Source organism: Phasianus colchicus, chromosome 5 (genome assembly GCF_987193195.1).
Source record: "Phasianus colchicus chromosome 5, bPhaCol1.hap1.1, whole genome shotgun sequence".
Taxonomy (NCBI): Eukaryota; Metazoa; Chordata; class Aves; order Galliformes; family Phasianidae; genus Phasianus; species Phasianus colchicus.
This window is the reverse complement of record NC_143440.1, coordinates 60100034-60123598: the sequence shown is the minus strand read 5'-3', so window position 1 is coordinate 60123598 and position 23565 is coordinate 60100034. Positions and strand designations below refer to the sequence as shown.

At 47.4% G+C, this 23565-nt stretch overlaps 3 protein-coding genes and 1 non-coding gene across 7 annotated transcripts in view; 3 read left to right on the top strand and 1 right to left on the bottom strand.

Annotated features, from left to right (window-relative positions):
• The first annotated feature begins 38 nt into the window (after positions 1-38).
• Positions 39-16887, top strand: PRPF39 (pre-mRNA processing factor 39). Of its 3 annotated transcripts, none has more exons than XM_031602333.2 (14): positions 39-191; positions 3916-4281; positions 5191-5316; positions 5956-6074; positions 6346-6513; positions 8353-8518; positions 8888-8995; positions 11309-11473; positions 11786-11912; positions 12006-12274; positions 12836-13020; positions 14422-14496; positions 15074-15194; positions 16638-16887. In XM_031602333.2, the coding sequence occupies exons 2-14, from the start codon at positions 3922-3924 to the stop codon at positions 16689-16691; spliced, it is 2043 nt and encodes a 680-aa protein (XP_031458193.1). In that variant the 5' UTR covers positions 39-191; positions 3916-3921; the 3' UTR covers positions 16692-16887. The 3 variants fall into 3 exon arrangements, with proteins under 3 accessions (XP_031458193.1, XP_031458194.1, XP_031458195.1); XM_031602334.2 differs by lacking the exon at positions 39-191 and adding an exon at positions 403-557; XM_031602335.2 differs by lacking the exon at positions 39-191 and adding an exon at positions 584-749.
• LOC116234633 (small nucleolar RNA SNORD127) lies at positions 12345-12430 on the top strand. Its single transcript, XR_004168160.1, has one exon. It is a non-coding gene; the product is annotated as a small nucleolar RNA SNORD127 (small nucleolar RNA).
• Positions 16888-18620: 1733 nt separating the features above from the next.
• On the bottom strand, positions 18621-22909 carry FKBP3 (FKBP prolyl isomerase 3). 2 transcript variants are annotated; one of them, XM_031602339.2, is made up of 7 exons: positions 22741-22905; positions 22560-22661; positions 22377-22484; positions 22129-22264; positions 21105-21172; positions 19690-19787; positions 18621-18857 (listed from the first exon to the last, which is right to left on the bottom strand). In XM_031602339.2, exons 1-7 carry the CDS (start codon positions 22849-22851, stop codon positions 18803-18805), a joined length of 678 nt encoding a protein of 225 aa, XP_031458199.1. In that variant the 5' UTR covers positions 22852-22905; the 3' UTR covers positions 18621-18802. The 2 variants fall into 2 exon arrangements, with proteins under 2 accessions (XP_031458199.1, XP_031458200.1); XM_031602340.2 differs by lacking the exon at positions 22377-22484 and having other exon boundaries at positions 22741-22909.
• A 5-nt stretch (positions 22910-22914) lies between these two features.
• Positions 22915-23565, top strand: part of FANCM (FA complementation group M) — a 61141-nt gene continuing 60490 nt past the window's right edge. The window contains exon 1 of the mRNA XM_031602329.2: positions 22915-23428. Within this exon, the coding sequence (XP_031458189.2) occupies positions 22939-23428 (490 nt within the window). The 5' untranslated portion in view covers positions 22915-22938. The remainder of the gene's footprint in view (positions 23429-23565) is intronic.

Genomic DNA, 23565 nt, shown 5'->3' with positions numbered 1-23565 from the left:
GCGCCGCCATTTGGCGGGCGGGCGGGGAGCGGCGCTGCGCACGCGCGGTCCGGACGCCGTGCTCAGCGCGCGTGCGCTGCGCAGGCGCAGAACGCTGTGCGCAGGCGCAGAACGCAGTGCGCGTGCGCGGCCCGCTCTCTTCTCTCAGGCCCGGCGCCGCGCGAGGAGCTGCGCTGCTCGGCCCCGCGGAGGTGGGTGCGCGACCGGGCCGGGGGAGGCCGGGCCGCCGGCTCCGGCTGGGGCCGGGCAGCGCGCTGGGGGCGGGCGGGGCGCGCCTCCGTCGCCCGGCGGCCCGGGCCGGCCTAGTCGGGCCTAGCTCGGCCCGGCGGCCCGGCGCGGAACGGCCCCGCGGGGCGGATCTGGAGCGGGCGGCGGGGCGGGAGGCCCTCGGCCTCGTGCGGCTGATCGCTGCGGGAACGGACGGCCGCGCGAGGGGGGGAGGCGCTTCAGCTGAGCTCTGCGTGCCGGAACGGACGCCGGATGGCCGAGCGGCGCCGTAAGCGGGCGGCTGCGCTGCGTCGCGGGTCGGTGCTCGCAGCGTGCGTCCCGCCCGAGCGGTAACGTGTGACCTGCAGCCCGTAACCTGTAACGTGCGGCGGGAGCCACGCGGCACCGGGCGGGGCGGGGAGTGCGGGCTGTGTGTGTGTGTGTGTGTGTGACTGCCTGCCGTGTGCGGGATGGGCCTCTGAGACCGGCTGAGAAATGGGTTCGGACGTGAGCGACTGGAAAGCGGGTCGTGCGGTTATCCGGTACAGCGATCTGCCTTAGTCTGAGTGCTGTTACAACTCCGGGAATTAAGTTGTTCTGTTATGTGGCTGTGTGGATTTGTGGAAAGCGCTGCTTCTCTGTCCTTGTTTCTTTCTTCTCTTTTCTCTCTCCCAACCTGAGGGCATGGCTGGACTTGGAGGAGTTGGAAGTTGAGTACAGAAGTGGGGAACATCCATCCCCATCCATCCCACGTTAGGGAGCTTACAGAGGGGAGGGGAATCAACTTTTTGAAAGGGTTGATAACAGCAGGACGAGGGGAAATGATTTTAAGTTGAGGGAGGGGAGATTTAGGTTGGATGTCAGGGCGAAAGTCTTTACAGAGAGAGTGGTGAGGTGCATCCAGAGACGCTGTGAATGCCCCGTCCCTGGAGGTGTTCAAGGCCAGGTTGGATGGGGCCCTGGGCAGCCTGGTCTAGCATTAAATGAGGAGGTTGGTAACCCTGCATGTGGCAGGGGGGTTGGAGCTTCATGATCCTTGAGGTCCCTTCCAACCCAGGCCATTCTGTGATTCTGTGATCTCAGGAAAAGTTTAGATCACAAAATTGCTGTGTTTGTAAGGGCAGCTTTATTGGGAGGAGGTTTTCACACAGAGGGTGGTGATGCACTGGAACAGATTGACCAAGGAGGTTGTGGATGCTTCCAGCTCTAAGACATTAGGAGGCTAACAGAGTTCATCATCATAGAACCATAGAATGGCCTGGGTTGCAAAGGCCCACAGTGCTCATCCAGTTCCAACCCCCTGCTGTGTGCAGGTCACCAACCAGCAGCCCAGGCTGCCCAGAGCCACATCCAGCCTGGCCTTGAATGCCTGCAGGGATGGGGCATCCACAGCCTCCTTGGGCAACCTGTTCCAGTGCCTCACCACCCTCTGGCCGAAAAACTTCCTCCTCATATCCAACCTAAACCTGCCCTGTCTCACTTTAAAACCATTCCCCCTTGTCCTGTCACCATCCACCCTCACAAACAGCCGTTCTGCCTCCTGTTTATCCGCTCCCTTCAAGTACTGGAGGCCACAATGAGGTCTCCCCACAGCCTTCTCTTCTCCAAGCTAAAAGAAGAACTGGGAAGAACTGGTTCCCATTACAGGCAAACTGCTTATCATACACAAGGCATCCTTCCTGCTAACAGAAGGGCAGTGAAGTGCTTGCCATGGTCAAAGTGTGGCTATTGGATTTCGGTTGTCACATAAAGATACACATTTATGAGTAGTTTTCCATACAGGAAAGACACTGTTTATGTGATTGCCTGATGATGTGTCCGGTAGGGAGCTGAAATAATTCTTGTTTTTTAAGCAGCAGTTAGAAAACTTACAAAGTAGGCCCACATGGACCTTCTAAAACTACTTCAGAGTCAGCTGACGTGCTGAGCTGTTCGGCAAACATCAGCTGTTAGCTCAGGCAATGAAGATAGGGGACAGGCACGTTTCCTTTGCCAGTTTCTTTTCCATTCTGTTACTGGTGGCTTAAGAATTCTGGAGATAAGAAGTGGGGGTGGGACTTTTTTTTTTTTCAGAATTTGTTATCTTACTCTGTAAGGAGAACCTGGGATGGGTTGGTCATTGGGATGTGGCTTGAGCTGAGAGCCTGGCTGGGTGGTTCCCCTGGTGGCTTGCAGAGGTTGGCAGGGGCTGGAGGAGGGCAGGGCAGTGTTTGGCAGCGGGATCAAAGTGAGGAGTGGGAGGCAGGCAGAGTCTGTCCTGAGGGGCAGGAGGAGGTGGCAGCCACCTGGCTTTTGTGTGACTGCACACAAGGAGCTGCTGACCTGTCTGTTGTGGCCCACTGGTGTATACAGATGTCTTTCATGCTCACTGAGTCCGCAGCTGATAGTAGCTCTGTTCTGTGAGGTTATCACCTGGGCCAGTTCAGGCAGGTGGTGAGGGCACCCTGAGCATAGCAGTGTGCTTTAACCCAGCACATGGCTAGGCACCACTCAGCTGTTTGCTCACTGCCCTCCTCCTCAGTGGGAGAAAAAAGCCAAAGTAGAGTTCATGGGTCGAGATAAAGCTGTTTACTAAGATGGGGGGGTAAAAAAAAAAAAGCATAGTAGTTGTGACTGTATATATGTGTACAACAAGAGATGCACGAGCAGTTGCCACTCACCAACTGATGTCCTCCAGCGAGTGGAAGACAGCGAGATGAGCTCTAACCCCCTCAGAACTCTCCTTTCACCTGATGCCATACATTATGGAATATCCCTTTGGCTGTTTTAAGCCAGCTGTCCTGATTCCATCCCCCAGCTCCTTGGGTCCCCCAGCAACCCTCACTGAGAGGCTGGGATGGCCTCAGCTCTGTACAGCACTGCTTAGCAACAGCTACAAGCTGTGTTACCAACATTGTTTTTCTCCAAGAATCAAAACAGATTCATTTTGCCAGAAGATGCTGATCTGCACTGAGTAGGAGAATTCTTTTTTAATGAATACATTTTAATGGATTTCTTTGCTTGGAATAAACTGACACCATACGGGAAAACTGTATTTGTTCACTTTTATAGCTTGATAGCTCCTTGTGATAATGATGTGGAAAATCCACAACGACGTGTTTGCATCTGTGTGTTAAAATGCAGGGCTGGTACTGACACTGACTTGTGAGCGGGGCTGAAAGAGGCAGCTGTAGTTGGTGAAAGTTTGCAATGAATGGAATGCAGGGAGCATTGGTTGAAATCAGGAAACATTGGGCTCAAGTGATACCTTCTTCCATCTGATGGTGGAAGGATCTGTTCAGACTTCTGTTTCTGGTTAAACTAGAAACCATCCTCAGGCTGTTGAGGTAAAATCCCAATTTTCTTCAGAGCTTTTTAGGCTTTTCTGAGCCTTCTACACTCTCATTAGAACAAGAGAGAGATCAACATGAATTCATTGCTTTCAAGATAACAAAATGGATGAATCTGTATAGACACAGCTCTTTATTTGTAGCTTGACCCAGGGACACTTTGCAGCAGGCAGCCAGCAGGCAGCTTTCTGATGTCAGTAATGTCTGTTTGGATTAAGTGGTTCCCCCACCCCCTCCCTTTGAATGGGAGCACTCTCAGCTCTTACTGCCACTTCCTGAAGTACTGTGGTTGAATTAATGACTACACGGGCTGCTATTTCACAGCCAACTTCTGCTTGAATTTTCACTGCTTGAATATGAAATCTTTTTATTTCTGTAGGACAGCATGGAAAACTCAACTATGCAGAACTCAGATAATACAGAGGAGGAGAAGACAACCACAGCACCGACTGTAAGCAATGACAGCACTGGCAATGGTGCTGAAACAGCAACAGAAGAGCAGAATATGGACTTCAGCACAGAAATTATGAGTGTAACTGAGATGGAACAATCACCTGATAGTTCCCCTGACCTGAATGAAGACAACGCACAAGAAGAGGGTGAAATTCCAAATATTGGGAGTTTACAGACAACAGATATTGAGGCTGGCTTCCCTCCAGATTTTGACAAGTTCTGGAAAGTAGTAGAGGACAATCCCCAGGATTTCACAGGATGGGTCTATCTACTGCAGTATGTAGAGCAAGAGGTTAGTTAGTGTGTGTGTGCCCCTGCTTCCTTGGTCTGCCAGAAACAACCAGACAAAACCAAACTAGCTCCTGGATGTTCCACTAACAAATCAGAACTGTACATCAGGCTTTGGTGTGCGTTACTTTAAGGTGGTTGTCAAGATCATCAAATAACAGCTATTTTTAAGATGGTGCTGAAACAATAACTAATTTGAAAATGGGAATAACGTGGGTTTTTTTTGTTTGTTTGTTTTCACTCTTGCAAGAATTTTGTTCCAGCTTCTAAAGGTGAATGTATCTTTGCACTTAGTTTTTGATAGTAAATAATTGGCTGTATGTAAACAGAAAATTCTTGCTAGCTTTTTGAATGCTGTGCACTGCAGCACATTCAGCATTACTTAAAACATTGATTGTGCTTGACTTTTGTAACACTCTTCTCAGTTTTTAATTAGAACAAGCTGTGTGTAACCTGCCGTGTGTTAGTGTGGTCCTTCTTAGCCACATGCACCACAACAAACAAGGACCAGTGTCTTTTCTCATGAGAGGTAGATAACCTGTGGGGCTTCCTGCAGCAGGATATGTGAAAACAGAAGTTTATGTTGTTGCTTGTTGAGCCTGTGTAAATTCACACACACACACACACACACAGTGCATGACTGTAATGTCCAAATGATTCTGTTTAAGGAGGTCTCTGAACTGCAAATTAAGGTGGCAAGGAAAGGTTTCTGAGGAAGCTTTGTTGCATGTTTGCCCTGTTCTTACACTTCTGTTGGTCAGTCTTTGGGCTGGGCTTAGTGCATTAGGTGTAACTTTGGTCTGATTGCACCCGGTACCAGGACAAGATGCTAGACAAGCTAGATGCTTGTTTTGTTCTTCAAACTTTGTGTTGGAAACAGTCTGTTACCTTTCTATTATGTACTTCTTTGCAGAACCACTTACCAGCTGCCAGGAAAGCATTTGACAAGTTTTTCACACACTATCCATATTGCTATGGGTACTGGAAGAAGTATGCAGACCTAGAGAAGAGACATGACAACATCAAGCAGTCCGATGAGGTACGTAGGTAGCTGGATGAAGCTGTTGCCACTGATCCTGTTAGCCAAATAATGACTGAGCTGCCACAAGTCATTTGGCTGCCAGAACCTGCCATGTATGGTCAGGTTTGTAGGGATTTTGTTTGCACTTGTCACTTCTGTGGCATTTGTAGCTAATGTTTTCTCTCTTTGTTGGCAGGTGCGTTAAACCTCTACAGTTTGTCAAGCTTTGCAGTGCAAGCCTCTGTATTACACTGCAGCTTAACAAGTAGGGCAGGGCTTTTCTCTCACTTACATTTATTACTCATTTTCAAAACAATATAGTTGGTTTGCTGGTCACAATTGCTACATCTTATTGCATTTTTGGTCAGACGCTGTCAATGATGATCTAATGGGTCTGTGCCCTATGGTCTATACCCCAAAGCCTGCCCACACAACCTGGTCAGAATGCAGGGACCGCTGCGCTTTGAAGATCAAGACCTGCACGTGGAGATCAGAACATTGCCATGTTCTATCCAACCTCCACCCGAATGGTAATGGTAGATTATTTAAACAAAATTCCAGTAATTAGTATTTCTAAGGTTCACCGGATAACACAGTGTTGCCTCTCTATTAGGACACCATTAAGTATTTGAAGTACAGTTCACATTCTCTTCATAGGTTTATCGCAGAGGGCTTCAGGCAATTCCTCTTAGTGTTGATCTTTGGATACATTATATAAACTTCTTAAAAGACACCTTGGACCCTGATGATCCTGAAGCTAACAGTACTATTCGAGGGTAAGTTGAAAGCAGAGTAAGTGGTACGAGAAGGATGTGTGTATAGTTGCATAGTGCAGTCAGATGAGTGTGTCTGAGCTAAGGGGCTGGGGGAGGAAGTGCAAGTGGGAACCTTCTCAATTTCTAGAGATCTTACATCTGACATATAGAAGATAATATGAAAAATTTCAAGTAAGCAATTTAAGTACGATTGCGAGTAAATGAGGACTTTTCTTAGAACTTTTCTTCCTTGCTCTATGACTGATCCAGAAACAACTAAATTATTTTTCAGAGCCTATGAACATGCAGTTTTAGCTGCTGGGACAGATTTCCGTTCTGACAGACTGTGGGAAATGTATATAAACTGGGAAGATGAGCAGGGAAACCTGAGGGAAGTTACATCCATATATGATCGTATCCTTGGAATTCCAACACAGCTCTACAGTCATCACTTCCAAAGGTAAAGAGGAAACAAAGATGTAGGTAATGCTGTGAATTTCTTAACCGTGTGCAAACCTACTTATTTGTATGTGAAAATGTTCACTTGAGGCAACAGTTTAAAATAGTTCTCTTTTATTTATTCATACATATTCACTAGCTATCTTACAGTACCGGTGCACATTTTAGAAATACGATTTTAGATCTCAAATTCTTCTACAGATTAAAGGAATGCCTTGGAATTGTCAGTCTTTGGAAAAAACAGAATCATAGAATGAAAGCTCTTGTAGAATGAGACCTTTTTAAAACTTAATACCTCATGCAGTGCTCACTTGTGGAAAAACACTTTCGTAGAATCACAGAACGGCTTGAGTTGGAAGGGACCTCAAGGATCATCAAGCTGCAACCCCACTGCCACAGGCAGCATTCCCAGCTGCTAGGTCAAGTACCAGATCACATTGCCCAGGGCCCATCCAACCTGGTCTTGATCATCTCCCTGGATGGGGCACCCACAGCCTCTGGGCAGCCTGTGCCAGCTCCTCACAATCCTCTCAGTGAAAACCTACACTGACATCTAGTCTCAATCTCCCTTCTAGTTTAAAACCATTCCCCTTTGTCCCACCAAACGAGTGGCTGGATGACTGAAGAGGAAAGGGACCTGGGGGTGTTGGTTGATGCTTGGCTGAACATGAGCCAGCAGTGTTGCCTGGGTGGCCAAGAAGGCCAACGGCATCCTGGCTTGTATCAGAAGTAGTGTGACCAGCAGGAGTAGGGAAGTAATTGTTCCCCTGTACTCAGCTCTGGTGAGGCTGCACCTTGAGTACTGTGTCCAGTTCTGGGCCCCTCACTGCAAGAAAGACATTGAGGCCCTGGAGCGTGTTCAAAGAAGGGCAACAAAGCTGGTGAGGGGTCTGGAGCACAGGCCTTATGAGGAGCGGCTGAGGGAGCTGGGATTGTGCAGTCTGGAGAAGAGGAGGCTCAGGGGAGACCTCATTGCACTCTACAACTTCCTGAAGGGAGGCTGTGATGAGGAGGGGTTTGGCCTCTTCTCCCAGGCAACAAACAGGACCCGGGGAAATGGCCGCAAGTTGTACCACAGGAGGTTTAGGTTAGACATGAGGAAGAACTTTTTCTCTCAGAGAGTGGTCAGGCACTGGAATGGCTGCACAGGGAGGTGGTGGAGTCGCCGTCCCTGGCAGTGACGAGGAGCTGCGAGATACGGTTTAGTTTGTGGTAGCAGTAGTGATGGGAGGACAGTTGGACTAGGTGGACTTGCAGGTCGTTTCCAACCTTGTGATTCTATGATCCCTCTGGATGGCATCCCTTCCTTCTGCCACATCAACTGCACTACTGAGTTTGGTGTCATCATGTAGTTTAAGCATAAATAGAAATGCTTAGCTAAGTTTTAGATAGTTGAGCTCTACATTAGTATGGAGAGGTTAGGAGGGAACCAGAAGCCCTGGTTAAATTATGCACTAATCTTCCTTGTAATTTCTGCAGATCTAAGTGGTCCATTTTCATTATTTAAGTTCATAATTTCATTTTTCTTTGAAATGTGAAACGTGAATATCAGATATATAGTAGAAGTTTGTGTGTGTATATATATACACACTATATGTATAGTTTATATATACCATATATAAAGTATTTATTTTATATCTACTTTATGCTATAAAGTAGATATATCTAGTAGAAGATATATAGAACATCTGTGTATACGTTTTCAGAAGTGTGTGCTCAGTGGTGTTCTAGATCAGTAAGGTGATTTAGAACCTGACGAGGATTTATTGTGTTCTGATTGTGCAGAGTATGTAAGCATAAAATGTCAAATTAGTGTTGATGTGTTTCTGACTACTTTTAGGTTTAAAGACCATGTCCAGAACAACTTGCCTCGAGACCTGCTGACTTCTGAGCAGTTTATTCAGCTGCGCAGAGAGCTGGCATCTGTGAATGGCCATGCAGGGGGCGACGCGTCGGCTGGCGACGATCTGCCCTCGGGTACCGAGGATATAACTGACCCTGCCAAGGTACATATGCAGAGAGTTTTTGTCGGGATCTCTTCCCTTACTCTTGCATATCACTGCTCCTTGCCTCATGCTATAGACAGACAGCTTTTGTCTGTAGAGCATGCTCTAACAGCACTTCCGTAGGTGTCAAAGAAATGGAGCTCATCTTTAAGATAAGACCAAAACTTCACGTAGAAAACCTTTAGTTGGGTTGCACTAAGAACCAAGGCATCATCGGGGTAATACTCCTCCCTTCCCCAAGCTGTTTTGTGCAGCATTTAATGCATCCGTGCTACTTTTGATTTATGCATAGTTCTGTTGTCATAAAGTGTGTTTACAAAGCTGATGCAGCATCTCCTTGTGTTACATTTCTGAACAATTGTGTTTTAGCTAATCACTGAAATAGAGAACATGAGGCACAGAATCATTGAGATTCATCAGGAAATGTTCAATCACAATGAACATGAAGTCAGTAAGAGGTGGACATTTGAAGAAGGGGTAAGTTTGTTTTTTCTTTGTAAGGCGGCATGCAAGAGTTCTGAACGTAAGACTGGGAATTAAGAGCTTCAGTAACAGTTAGGCCTTACAGTTTAAACTCCTGTGGGACTTAGAGTAAAGGTCTCGCTTCACTTTTCTGCTGCTCTTGTCAAAAGCAGCTTGTGAGGTCAGCTCTGTCATCTGAGGTTGTAAAAGCAGTATTTGGAGAGAGGCAGGCTAGTGTCGCGCTGTTTCACTGAGCAGCCTTTAATTGTACATACCAGGAGCTGTGCAGTGCTGTGATGCTACAGTACTGCCTGCTTGATGGCAGAGTTGACTTAATGGTCCTCAGAGGTCCCTTCCAACCTTACAGCTGTGTGGTTCTGTAATTCAGCCCTGCTTTGTGCATGCAGTGTTACCCAATAATTGGAATTGCTACCTTCTTCCTTCATTAATTTGAAAGGAAGGCATATCCTAAAAGAAAAAACAAATTTTGGTTTGCCTGTGTATTTTTGGATTATATTCTTGCATCTAAAATCATTTAGCTTTTGTTTTCCAGAAGTAACCATCATTAACATGCTGCTCCCATGTGTAACATGTTGAAATTAATTAATTAAATTAAGAATTTGATCACAGCAAGTAGAAAACATTTTCTGTGTAGAATTAAGTTTAACTCCTTTTGACAAACTAGCCTGAGGTTTTCAATTCTCAGTGTTTTCTGGTGAGCATGGTACTGTGTTGCAACACTGAAAGGAGGAAAATATGAGAGAAGAACAAAGAGCACATTGTTTCCAAGAACTGTGGGTGGAATGGTCAGAGATTTTTTAATAGCCTACATGATCTCAGACCTGTTTCTGTGTTCCTTGTTGTGCTTTGGTAAAGTAGGCAAGGTGCTTTATAAGCCAAGGGAACTCAGAGTTTTATACCATGGCCCATCCTAGCAGGCAGTCAGCTCCAGTGAATGGACACCACAGCCTGAATGGCTGTCACCAGTTGCAGGTGTTGCAGATCTCCTTTGTGCCAGGTGTGTGTCCTGGAGGGAAGCAAAGGATACAGAGAGCATCTCACGAGGAAGTGAGGCTCAGGTGTGCTGTTGGATGGCACAGAATGGTAGTGAATGGCTCAGGTTTAGCTACAGGTTACTGAAGCTTCAAAGAATGCTCTAAGTGCCATGGAAAATGTCCTGGAAACAAGTTATTCTGTAACAGTCCTGGCCAGAATCTCTACCTGCTCTACCAAGAGAGCATCTGCTGTGTAGACACTAACACTTTGGATCTATAAAGAGTGTGAAATGTGAAGTTGAACGTGTCTTTACAACAAAGATGGGGAAGATGTGCAGCAGATGTCAGGTAGTGATAAAGGCCTCTCAGACCTGTGTTATTTTTAGTTTTTAGCAGCAACCATGTATCTGAATTTATCACCACAACAAACTACCGGGGCTCACAGTAGGATTCAGTAAGGATCACAGGGAGATGATGGGCTTTAAATTTGGAGTGCCTTGAGGGATTGAATATTCCTCCTTAATTGTGATAACACTTAGAATAATTCAACACTTGAATGAGGAGTGTATACTGAGGTGGAACTGCAGTATGGGCAATAAATAATCAAGTAAAATTAAATGTGAAGAGAAAGAAAGGGCATCTCTGGAAGGATGCTTTGCCATGCTTAGTGTAGAGCAGTGTTTATATTTCCTGTGCTGAGCTCAGTCCAGCCCAGCTTTTGCTGGCAGCAGTGCCAATGCAGTCAGATCAGATCTGACAGTGATCAGAATGGTGTAGGTTGGGGGGGACCTTAAGGATCTTGTGGTTCCAACTTAGCCACATGGTCAGGCTGCCCAGGATCCCATCCAACCTGGCCTAGCAGTCTCACTGCTTATGGAATCATCAACTTACTTTAAATATTTGATATAGATTTCAAATCAATGCTGTCTGTCCTTGCCATGATTCTCAACCAAATTTGGAACATGACTTGTAGGATGTTTATTAGTACAGTGGTGAGTGTTTGGACAGTATGTTTGTGCACAGTAATTGTTGCTTATAACGTTACTGTTACATTGCAATGGAAGGGTTTGCAAGGTAGTAACTGTCACCTTCTTCAAATTCTGTGTACATTTGCACTCAAAGCTTTCTGGGTAAACCAAGTTTTAGATTAAAATGGAGCTGTCAACAATGTTTCTCAGTTAAGTGGGATCACCCCACTTGACTTGAATAGACAATAAGGTGCCATTTTGAAGTCCTGCTATAAAATGCCATGACTTGAATGGTGTGTGGTTGTTTTTTAACCGGCTTGACTGTGTGCTTGTTAGTCTTACCTCACATCCTGTGGTTGTTGCAGATAAAGAGGCCTTACTTTCACGTGAAACCTCTGGAGAAAGCTCAGCTAAAAAACTGGAAAGAGTACTTAGAATTTGAGATAGAAAATGGGACGCATGAACGAGTTGTGGTCCTCTTTGAGAGATGTGTTATTTCATGTGCCCTCTATGAGGACTTCTGGATTAAGGTAAGGGAGGTGGTTTGCCACTGTTCCCATGGCATACACTGACCTGGTGACTAACCTTTTGTACTCTTGTCGAACGTTGTTCATATATAACTATATCTGTTGCATTAGGAGATGGTCTGCTTGCAACCAGATTTGACTGCTGCATATGCCAACTTCGTTGCCTCTCTACGTCCTTCCTTACAGAAACTAGTCTAGTGGTTCAATAAAGGTGCTGAATGGGTTTAAACAAAAGAATTTTATCCTTCTGTCCTGTACTTAAAGGCAAATATAAGCTGTAAAATTATTCAATCTCTGCTCTGTTTTCAACTATAGTATGCCAAATACATGGAGAATCATAGTATTGAAGGAGTGAGGCATGTCTACAGCAGGGCTTGCACAATACATCTTCCTAAGAAACCGATGGTTCACATGCTGTGGGCTGCCTTTGAGGAACAGCAGGGTAAGAGCGAAGTTAACTTTTCCTGGGAGGGGTTCTGTTTGAAGGAAGCAGTTGGAAGTGTCATATTTTAAAGTGTCTTCCCTGGTGTTTTAGGCAACATCGATGAGGCGAGAAGAATCCTGAAGACCTTTGAGGAGTGCATTCTAGGCCTAGCAATGGTTCGCTTGCGCAGAGTGAGCTTAGAGCGCAGGCATGGGAACATGGAAGAAGCTGAGCGCCTGCTGGAAGAAGCTGTTAGGAATGCCAAGTCAGTTAGTGAATCATCATTCTATGCCATCAAATTAGCTCGGCACCTCTTCAAAGTGCAGAAAAATCTTCCAAAGGCAAGAAAAGTGCTGTCAGATGCCATAGAAATCGACAAAGTATGTGTTCTTTCTTTGCTGTACTAAAAACAAAAACAAACCGGTATTTTTTTCCCCATTTCTTAAAATATGGCAACAATGATGACAGGTACTGTAACTGTATGTGATGTTTCGTTACTGCATGGAGACACCAGTCCCTCTAAACTGATGTTGCCATATTTACAGTTTGCAATTGTAACTCTTTAATGGGAAGTGGGATTTGCTTCATTCTGCCTTTTAGGAGTTATAAACATGATGGAAGTGTTCCCATCTCGAGGCAAACCAAATTGGTCACGTAGGCATTACTCTGGGATTGCTTTGTGTAACTGCTGCAGCCCTTCTGCTAGCTCCACACAACACCTGTTTTTGTGGTGTTGGATCACCTGGATCCTTTTGTGCACCAAACCAGATCAAAGATGACCAGTATGAAAACAAAATGCTGATGTTGGCTGTTGTAATATATCCTCGTGATGTCATTTTTATGGAATGTGTTCAGTAGATACACAGTCAGTGTTAAATACCTAATGCAACAGGTTGACAAGTTCTGATTTTATTCTTTTTTCTTTTTTTTTTTTTGTACAGGAAAATACAAAACTGTACCTCAACTTGCTTGAAATGGAGTACTGTGGTGATCTCACACAAAATGAAGAAAACATTTTGAGCTGTTTTGATAAAGCTGTTAATGGCTCTTTGTCTATAAAAATGAGGGTTACGTTTTCACAGCGAAAAGTGGAATTTCTTGAAGATTTTGGTTCTGATGTAAACAAGTAAGATACAGTGTGTGCAGTGGCCAAGCTAAGGTCACAGAGTGCCTGTAGAAGCAGCAGGGAGGGGGATGGCATAGTGCACCCATAAAGCTGTTTATTTCCACCACAGTTCTTTCTGGAGGTGTAGCTGCTTTTCCACACTGAAGTCCTATTTTGAAGTAGGAATCTCTTCTCTGAAAATCATCCCTTTTTTCTGCAATACCTCAGGATGCCTCAGAGTGAGCTCTTACCACCCATAACTTCCTGCTGTAGTTTTCTTTTCCTAAGTTTTCTAAAGGAGGATGCTTCCCAAAGAGAATGTTTTGTGACATGGCTATGAGATGTACTGCTGTGCCCTGTGAGCAGCTGCTTGAGATCCCAAAACTGCAGTATTGGTTTTTTCCTTCCCCTGCATTTAGAAGCGTTAACAGTGCCATACACTTACATGGGAGAATCATGTGAGAGTGCAGCTTTTACTGAAACACTAGATAAGCTTTATTTGTCTTGATTCTCTATTGTAAAATAAGCTCTTGTTTTTATTTACATATTGCAGCTAAGTAACTTGGCAAGATGAAGCAGGAGTTCATTTTTCTGCTTTGTATGTTTTTAGCAATAGCTGTCCTCAACTTCTGCTGGCTCTGAGCGTTGTAGCTCACATGGCAACTGGGCACTGCAGCTTTCAGGTCTGAAGTAGACCAAACAAAGGGAAGTGTTAAGCTTGCAAATGATACTACAGAAGGAAGAATAAGAGCAAGAAACATTTTTCCCAAGAGCAATACTGACAGATTAAGCATTTTTCATGTGATGCCTTGTGAACTGTAGCATGCATCAGCTGAAATGGTATTTAGCTGGTTGAGTTTGAATTAGGAAAGGAAATGAGACTTTCACTCAGCAGTACACCATCATCCATAAAGCACCAATGGCACAGCTCTCTTGGGCTGCAGGAAATAAACCTGTCATTTCCTGTTGGAGAAAAGCCCACATGTTTTCTGCTGTAGATTTCATTCTGTATAATACTGATTGCCAGTATTTAAAGAAATGTCCATTCCTGAATATCAGTGCAGTGTGGGTAGCATCAGCACCAAGGTGACGTGATGCCGTTGCTGGAAGGAGCAGCACGTTTTGGAAACCTCTGTGAAGTTTGGTTATAAAAGAACTGCAGGCAGTGCAAGAAGTTCGGCAAGTTGGGGATTTCTCAGCTAACGTTTGAGAAAATTCTTACTGTGCTTTATGAAATTTCCCTTCAAATTAAGATGTGGAATTTGTTTGCTTTATTTTTTCTTGGCTTTTCAATCTGTTTTGGGTCACTGGGTTAGAATATTGTAGTGTTTCTACATTTTGAAGTAGACATTTTAAAACGATTGCTTGTGCTTAAATTTGTTAACATGGTGAGCAAAGCACTTTGTGTTTTTTTTCCTTCAGGCTTTTGGATGCGTATGACGAGCACCAAGCACTTCTGAAGGAGCAGGATACTTTAAAGAGGAGAGCAGAGAACGGGTGGGTAGCCTGATTTGTAAGCTAACTGGTAGATGATTCAGCCAGGTAGCAGGAGCATGTACTACCCTGATACATTGTCTGATGCTGCAGAAATACTTCAGGGAGCAGCCTCTGAAGCTGGTGGTTTGGGGTTGTTTGTTTGTTTGTTTTTTTGTTAATCTGTGAAATAAATAGTGTTGTCTTTAAAACTGACTGTCTACAAGAACAAAATTGCTTCTTAATTGCTTAAAAGCATACCCTAGGGCTGTACTGTGGGTTTAAACAATGGGAAAGAGGTTTCCTCTGGTGAGTGATTGAAAGTTATCTTCCACTAAAACTGAAGAATGCTGGTAAAAGTAACAAAAGCTCAAAGTAGGGGCACAGAGTTGATGTCTCAGTTGGAGCACCAGCATGATTTAAAAAGCAGACTGTTGTTCTGAGGTAGCATATATCACTGTCCTCCTCAAAATCTTGTTGCATTATCCCATTTAAACAGGATGCTGACTTTGGAAATGCTGCTTACTCCTGTCTGTTACAGCATTTCTCACTCGTTTGCAAAATGTAAGGTACCATTCACAAGCATGTGCTAACTTTGCAGATCGGAGGAGCCAGATGAGAAGAAAATGCTCACAGATGAGCAAACCATGGCATCAGCACAGATGATGGATGGAGACATGCAGGTCAATCAGGCAGCATACAACTATAATGCCTGGTATCAGGTAAGTGTGTGCTTCAGTTTTTCTTCCTACTGTGCACGTTCTGGATATATGCAAGTTGTTGTTTTCCTGGGGACTTCTCTTTACCTCTGGCCAAGTGTCAGTGTTAAGGAAAGGCTGGAATAAAATCTCATCTTGCTTTTGTTGCTCTTTATCCTATTACATAAGTGTAAAATAATTCTCTCTAGCGTGGGGCAAATAACAGCTTGGCTAACTATTTAGATGAAGGGAAGTACAGCAGCAACTAATAAGAGTTTTCATCATTAATTTCTTCAGCTAGTATTTCCTGTAATGTCTCAGTATGCATTCTTCTGCACTAGTACATAGTGCGTGCAAGATCAGAGGCTGTTCTTTCATGGCATTTTGTCCCCTATAGGGACACAAAGTAAGTTAATAAGCTTAGTTTCCTCTTGTTGCTGGGCCTGTGGTAGCAGCACCTCCAGTGCATGCTCTGCTTGCTTCTACACTAACAGGTCATTGTGTGTCTTGACCAAGGGGAGGATTACAAAGTCAGAGCATTGAAACTTGCCTTGTCTATATGAGATTAATCCTGAAAGTGGATAGTGCTGGTACTTGTCAGCTGGGATGTGCATCACGTGCTGTGGGCTTGGAATGGGCATTGCCTTGTTTGTTCTGAGTAGTAGAGGGGCAGCTGAAATGTTTGCTTAAGCAGTGCAATGGAAACTTGTTTTTAGGCTGTACGGAGCTCACCAAGCCAATGAGAGCAGTGTTCACAGATGCACAGGCAGCTGTGTAACTTGTTCTAGAACTGTCTGTGTTAAGGACAAATGTTCACTCCAAAGCCAGGTGGGGAAAGTTGTGTCAACTCTGCAGTGCGAGGAGACCAGCCCATGCTGGGTTAGGAGGAGTGCCCCTTGTTGTCAGCCAGAGCCACGGGACGAGCAGACTTGTACCTTCCTTGGTGAAGGTCTCTGTGCTGTTGCTGAAGTGCTGAGTCCATCCCTGGGTGCTTTTCTTGTATTTCAAATTATGTGGAGAAGATCAGACAGAAGCCCTCTCTGACGGGATGGACACACCTGTTCATACAGACAAAAACATCCCAGGCAACAGTATCTGCCTTGCACTATTTTTGCAACTGAATGACACTTATTTCACTTCAGTAGCACAGCTGACTTCCAGCTGCTCTTGTAAGGCAGTTCAGGGTCGATAGGCTTTGCACTGCAGGGGAACACCTGCAGCTGTTCCACCCTTTGTATCAGATTGAGGTACAGGACACATGCAAAGCTCCAAGCGGAAGGTACTGAGGTACAGGTTGTGACATAGAGCACAGTGACACCTGTGTGGCTGCAGGGGCTGCTGTGTTCAGGGCAGCTGAAATGACAAAGTGCTGAAGTTCTGTATGCCTTTCTGGAAAGATAATGTATCAGCTTAAAGGAGCAAGGTATTCTGACTGACTTATCTCATGTCTTTTTTTTTTTTTCCTAGTACAATTACCAGAATGCATGGAATTATGGACAGTATTATTCTCCTTCAACTTGATCAGAAGAGCGAGTGAAGTTCACTGTGCAGTATCAACAAAGAGTAAAATATATTTTTCTAAATTAGGGTTGTGAAAGAACTGTTGTAATACCTGCTTTTTGGTCTTTTGCATGTAAAATGAGCTGATGTTCACAGGGTATGTGTGAAGCAAGAATTGTGTGCTGGTAACTGATAAATTGGTATCTGTACAATTCTAGTTTACCATAAATGCATTTTTTTTAATTCCCTGCACTAACTTATGGAGCTGTCTGAAGCATTTTGTTCAGTCTCATAATGATCCCTGCAGAGGGCTGACCCTGGCTGCCCACCAAGCTGTCCCCTCATTTTTCCTGAGGCCACGTGGAGAAAGTGTGATTTCCCAAAAAAACCCACCACCTCAGTGTGTTGAGGTCTCAAGGACAGGGAGATTGCTCACCCCTTACCACTGTGGGCAAAATAGACTCAGCATCTAGAAGATGAATTCATAACAGAGTAGGGCAGTGAGAAGTAAAAGCAAACTGAGAACCTTCTTCCCAGGTTCAGCGTCTGTCTCAATTCTTCTATCTAAGCTGTAGTATTCCTTCTCTGCTCCTCCTTTCTCACGTTCTTCCCAGCCCAGTGTGGACCCTTCCCTTGCCTTCGGGAGCTTCAGGAGCCTTGCCTTCAGCTTCTCCCATATGGGTGCAGGCAGTGATCTGGCTGGGTGTCCTCTGGGCTGCAGCTCCTGCCGACCTCCTGCACCAGGGTGGGCCACTCTCCCTGGGCTGCAGCAGCCATGGGGCGCAGCCACGTGCTCTGTGTGTCCCTACATGCTGAGGGGGTACATCCAGTGCACAGCACCTCCTGCCCCTGGCTGACCTTGGAGGCTGCTACCTACTTTCTCACTCCCCCTCGCACAGCTGCTGCGCAGGGTGTTGAAGCCTTTCTTTAATGCATTCTCACAGCAGCACAGCTTGTGCAGCTTGCTGACTCCGCCTTGGACGGAAGTGGTGCTTGGGGCAACCCCTGCAGCCACCATCCTGCCCCATAAGCCCAATGCAATGCTAGGATCTAATCAGTAAACCTTCCTGTTGTTTTAAAATAAGCAGTTTTTATGTCTGTTGGCCCCAGAGGCTGCCTCAGGAGATGAGCAGCTCTTTGACCTGTTCTGCTCTCCTTCCCAACCAAAACTTCACCCATTTCCATTGTGTGATTCTGTTCTATGCCCCAGTGAGCAAATCCCAGATTACTTTGTTCTAGGGTCATGGCTGAAACTCTTCAGATGGAGGTGGCAGCCTTTGAAAGCTGTGACGTGTATTTTCTATTCCACGTTGGGGGGGGGAGGGTCAAAAATTAAAATGCAGTGCAAAATGATGTTGCATTCTTTTTTTAAGAAGCACAAACTGTGTTTGGGATGATTTTTGTATCTAGAGTTTTTCATGTACACAATGTGAGCAAACTTTTTTCATTTTGATCAAAGTGATCATTCTCATTTTCGTAATAAAAGCAAGGAATTCAGCAGTTCTTGGAGCTTTCTTGGATGTCCTCATTCACACTGAGAATAAATTCCAGTTTTGTTCAAAAAAAGATTGAGTGCTGTAGTTATAGTACAGAAACACCTCAAACTTGAGGTGGGTTGACATCACCCCTAACAGTTTGAAATGTATTTAAAGGAGAAATTTCCCATCTCTTTTAGAAGTGGAGCAACGACACACCTATAACCAACACTGCTGGGTGAGTGCTGTAGCAGCTGCACTGTGATAAAGTCAAGAGAGAGAGGTGGTGCTGAGGACTTGAGCTCAGTATCAGAATAAATGCATTTCAGCTACAGGTCAGTACTGAAGGGATAATGAAGTTGGCAGAGATAATGAATGGCAGTTCAGAGTGGGAGTGTTCTACAGCAACTGGAGATTTGTGCATTTCCCCCCTAGAGTGAGAGAAGGTGGAAGATAAGCAGACACAAAAGAACAGTTGCATGTATAAACAATGTTTTCTTTAGTGGTATGTTACTGTACAGCAGTTGGGGGGAGCAAATTTGATTTCAATACAAGGCCACAGTTGTAGTTATATCCTGAAGTTACGAGAGCAGAACTGCAGCTGTCAGAAGCTTTCTTTCTCAAATGCATTCCCAGCAGCAAAGAAAAACCTTCATTTCACTCAATATCCACCAATTCCACTTCAAAGAAAAGTTTTGCATTTGGTGGAATTCTGTTGGCACAAGTTAAGGAAACTTAACAACACAGTTAGTTGCTCATGGAGCTGAGGAATGATTTAGCACCTGTTCTGCTCCTCAGTGGCTGTTTCACATTTCACTGGCCTGTGTTAACATCCTGGCTTTAGTATGGAACCACAGCTGCTGCTGAACGCCAGTGCTCATGAGACATTCAGTAGCAGGGCTGCAGAGAAGCTGTCACTGAGACACACTCATTACTGCAATTCCTCTTCATTTGCAGAGCTGAGTTTTACCTTGATTGCTTGAGTGTTGTCTCCTTGTGGGCAAACTGTCTCATTTCAAGATACACTGCTGCGAGAAGGAAATTTGCTTAGACAACACTTCCAACTACCAGCACATAAGGTTAAAACAGGAGAGCAATCCCTTCCTAAGAAGCAGAAGGAAGGGTTGGTAAGAACCCGGGACCAGGACCACTCATTCAGCTGCGGTTTCAGCTGTATCCAGAGCTGCTGCTCTACAAGCTCCAACACTGCAGCAGCAGCAGCAACTCCTCCCAGCTACACTGGTTGTTATCTGTGCTTGTGCTGCATTCAGAAGGAGCTAGAGAAAAAAAGGTAGAAAACAATGAGATATCTTTGCTGCATGCTGGAATGCAGTAATGTGGACAGAAGGTTTTCTTCCAAACAAGTGAGCAGTTGGATCCATCACTTTGTGACACTTATTTATATCCCTCGGTGCTCTGAGCCTGCTCTAAGCAGCAAGTGAACACTTTGCCCCTGTGTCCCTGTCTGCAAAGCACATCGTTCTGCCAAGCTGCATTCCCAAGGTACTTAAAATAGCAGTGAGTTATTGATTGTGAAAGGATACTTAGCATCTGGCTGCCCTTTCTTGCCATACGCCCACTCAGGTTCAATTTCCAGCTGAGCCTTCTCTCCTTTACTCATAGTTAAGAGAGCTTCATCCCACTAAAAACAGACCAGAACAAAAGAAAACAAGTCTTAAAGTACCACCAATAAAAAAACGTGCTTATCTGCTTCTCACCTCATTTCTACAAAGCTCTGTGTGATAAAACATAATTTCTTCCAGCATTTCACCCACCCAGTGCATGCTGTAAGGTACTTTCTCATTCTTTCCATCTGAGGAAACATTTACCCACAGCTGCTGTTGGCACCAACCCAATCTGCACCAGCCTGGGCCATCCAGCACAGCCCAGCCCCACGCATCCATGTAGCAAACATGCTGCAGAACCAAAGTGAACATGCCTGCTTCAAGGGAACTGTTCATGGCCTCAAAACACATTTCAGAGCTGAACACTGCGTGTACACTACTGAGAGGTTTTGTCTTCTGCTCCATCTCCACCTCTCCATTTCCTCCCTGTCCTGACCACGGATTAGTGCTTATTGAAGGCTGCTCTTAAATACCAACTTCACATCAGTCCTCGTCCCTCTTCAAGACTGCCCTGCACAAGCCGACAATCATTTGAGCCCATATCAGCATGACAACAACCAGCTGCTCCTCATGGCCTGTAACCAATGAAGGACCCTCTGTGGCACCCACACAACACAGGAGCATCAAACCCAGTGACTGAAGAAAACCCCGGCAACTTCTGCAGTGCTGGCCACCTGCCCAAGGCTGCTTCCCCTCCCCAGTTCCACCCAGCAAGGCTGCCTTTCTGCAGAGCAGCTGCACAGAAGGTCACACGTACGAACAGATACAAAGTCAGGTAAGCATAAGATCTTTCCTGTATCCTTATCTGCCACAGCCAGCCAATTCCAGCACAGGCTCAGCGCTGCACCGCTCTGTGCTGCATCTCCCCCACACAACCAACCGGTACCTGCGAGCTGAAGATTTAAGCAAGCAGGTGGATCTGCAGAACAGTTCACAGCATCAAAAGTGCAACTCTGCACATGACAGCAACCAGAATTTGGAGGCTCAGCACACAAAGCAGCACTGAGGCAAACAAAAAAAAAAGATGCTGACAAAAGCCAACCTTCTGGGCGCTCAGAGCACACAGCACTGCGGCAGCTGAGCCCTGGGAACCTGCTCATCTCCTGTGGTGCAGTGCTGTGCAGACAGCAAGGGGCTCTGCTTCCCCCGCAGCGCTGCACAGTGATGCTGCAGATGGATGGATGCACCCAGAACGGACAAACAGCACGTCCTGCTGATGGCAGAGCTTTCCCCTTTTCACCTCAGCAGGAAACACCACCAGTTCCAACTCTGCACTGCAGTCATATAACTGAAAACTCTGGGTGCTGAGGGAATCGATACTGATTTGTACTTACGCCTCTGATAACTTTTCCTATGCCGACTTTGAAACTTAAAGGTTTGGCTGCTTTCTTCTTCTTTGAACCTGAAAGACAGTTTTACATTCACGTGCTTTAAAATCACACACCGAACTTTATCTGGAATTACTGCTGAGATCATGCTTTATATAAATACCTATTCTCACTGCATCACCTCTAGGAGACTATCAGATTTTTAGGAGAAAATTTGGTGCTGTGCACTAAAAACACCATTAAATGTTTAGGTTGCATGCTGACACGCATCTGCCACATTCTGACCCACTGAACCGAAGAGAGTCATTTCTGAATTTCTAGGTTTGATGGCACACGTCATAAACGTGTCACTGAAACAACAGCAGAGCCAGCAGGGAACCGATTCTGCTTTGAATGCTGCAGTGTCTGAGCTCCTCACAGTGCTGGGCAGCACTGCTGGAAGGGCTCCTGGCACTTCAGCGTCACACACCTGAATCTCTGATTGGGGTTGGAACCAAATGACCTTTAAAAGTACCTTCCAACCCCACCGTTCCATGAGTGTGCATTATCAGCACGTCTGTGCTCTGATGCCCCGTCCATCCCTGGAGGTTCAAGGCCAGGCTGGATGGGGCCCTGGGCTGCTATGAGATGTGGAGGTTGGTGGCCCTGCATGTGGCGGGGGGTTGGAGCTTTGTGATCCTGGAGGTCCCTTCCAACCCGGGCCATTCTGTGATTCTGGTGTTCTAGAGGAGACTGCTTCAGAGCTCTGCTGTTCCAGCGCTCCCACAGTGCAGGTTTTCTTACAGAAGCACAGAATTAGTGCCTAATTAGAGAAGTCAACCACGCTGCCCCGTTCCACAGATCGGAAAGCTCTCCGCTCAGACCCCCTCCTTCATCCCGAGCAGCTGCACTCAGCGCCAGCTGCGGCTGCAGGGGCCGCAGAGGGGCAGGAAGCAGCCGCGTCACATCGCAGCCCACAGTGCCGCCCGGCACCCACCGGCGCGGCGCCATTCGTCCCACGTGCAGCGGCACAAAGCGCGCGGGGCCTTACTGGTCTGAACGTTGGTGTCGAACACGGTTCCGTCCTGCAGCTTCCCGGTGTACCAGCAGTGCACGGTGTCTCCTTTCTTCGGGAAGTTGGTTTTGTCGCCCTTCTTCAGGATGGATTTGACGTACTTTGGCGGCCCCTGATCGCAGAACGGCTCAGACAGCGGCGCTCGGCCCCGGCCGCCTCCCCGCTCCCATCCCGCCCCCCGTTTGCGGGCACGGCGTGCGGCTCCCGGCCGCGGCCCCACCGACCTCCTCCGCGGGCTCCTCGGCCTTGGCCGCCTTCTCCTTCTCTTTCTCCGCCTTCCCGGGCTTCGCCTTCTCCGCCGCCCGCTCGGCTCCGTCCGTGCCCTTAAAGCGCTGAGCGCCGCGGGGACGCAGCTCCGTCACGGCCCGCCCCGCTCCGCCCCGCCCCGCACCCGGCGCCCCCCGTACCTGCGTGAGGAACAGCTGCGTGTAGGCCGCGATCAGCTGCTCCTTGTTGGCCGTCTTGGCCACGTTCTTCACCTGCCCCAGCAGGCGGTGCTCGGCCAGGAACTGCAAGGACAGAGACGGGCTGAGTGGGGCCGGGCTGCGGCCGTTTTGTGGCCGAGCGCCGTGCAGCGCCGCGCCGTACCGCCTGCGCCGCGTGTTCCTGCAGGAACTTAATGATGTCCTTCTTGGGCAGCGCCTCGCTCCGCAGCTCCTCCGCGCTCCAGGGCTGCGCGGGCGCCGCGGCCGCCGCCATCTTCCCGCCGCCCCGCTCCTCCTCCCGCTCCTCCTCCCGCTGCCCCTCCCGCAGCGCAGCGCCCGCCCCGCCCCGCGCGGGCTCGCGATGAGCGGCGGCCGGCAGCGCACGCTGCTCGAGGCGTGGCGGCGGGCCGCGGGCCCCGCGCTGCAGGCCGGGCGGGATGCGGGCGTTAACAACGACGACAACGACAACAACGACGACGATGACGACGAACTGCTGGCGGCCGCGGCCGCGGAGCTGGATCCGAACCCGAACCCGAAGCCGGGCCCCGAAACCGCGGCCGGCGGCTTCTGCTCGGCTGCGGGCGCGCTGTGGATCTACCCGAGCAACCGGCCGGAGCGCTCCTACCAGCTGCGCATGGCCCGCGCCGCGCTGCTCGCCAACACGCTGCTGTGCCTGCCCACCGGGCTGGGAAAGACCTTCGTGGCCGCCGTCGTCATGTATAACTTCTACCGCTGGTTCCCGTCCGGCAAAGTGCTCTTCCTCGCGCCCACCAAAGCGCTGGTGGCTCAGCAGATGGAGGCGTGCGCTCAGCTGATGGGCATCCCCGGGCGGGACATGGCCGAGATGACGGGTAGGGCAGCGCCGCGGGGGGACGGGGCGCGGAGCCGCTCCGCCCCGGGGGCTCGGCTGCAGCGCGGGGCTCCGCGGCTCCGGGCGGATGGGAACCGCTGGGAGAGCCAGGAGGAGGGAGCGGAGGTGGCGGGGACA

Excerpts from the sequence above, each read along its gene's own strand:
- FKBP3 (XM_031602339.2), bottom strand. The coding sequence starts at position 22,851 with ATGGCGGCGGCCGCGGCGCCCGCGCAGCCCTGGAGCGCGGAGGAGCTG. Across the intron at positions 22,485-22,559 it reads CGCAGCTGTTCCTCACGCAG|CGCTTTAAGGGCACGGACGG; the intron begins GTACGGGGGGCG and ends CGCGGCGCTCAG. Across the intron at positions 22,265-22,376 it reads CCGAGGAGCCCGCGGAGGAG|GGGCCGCCAAAGTACGTCAA; the intron begins GTCGGTGGGGCC and ends TTCTGCGATCAG.
- PRPF39 (XM_031602333.2), top strand. The coding sequence starts at position 3,922 with ATGGAAAACTCAACTATGCAGAACTCAGATAATACAGAGGAGGAGAAG. Across the intron at positions 11,474-11,785 it reads ATGAGGACTTCTGGATTAAG|TATGCCAAATACATGGAGAA; the intron begins GTAAGGGAGGTG and ends TTTCAACTATAG. Across the intron at positions 11,913-12,005 it reads TGCCTTTGAGGAACAGCAGG|GCAACATCGATGAGGCGAGA; the intron begins GTAAGAGCGAAG and ends CTGGTGTTTTAG.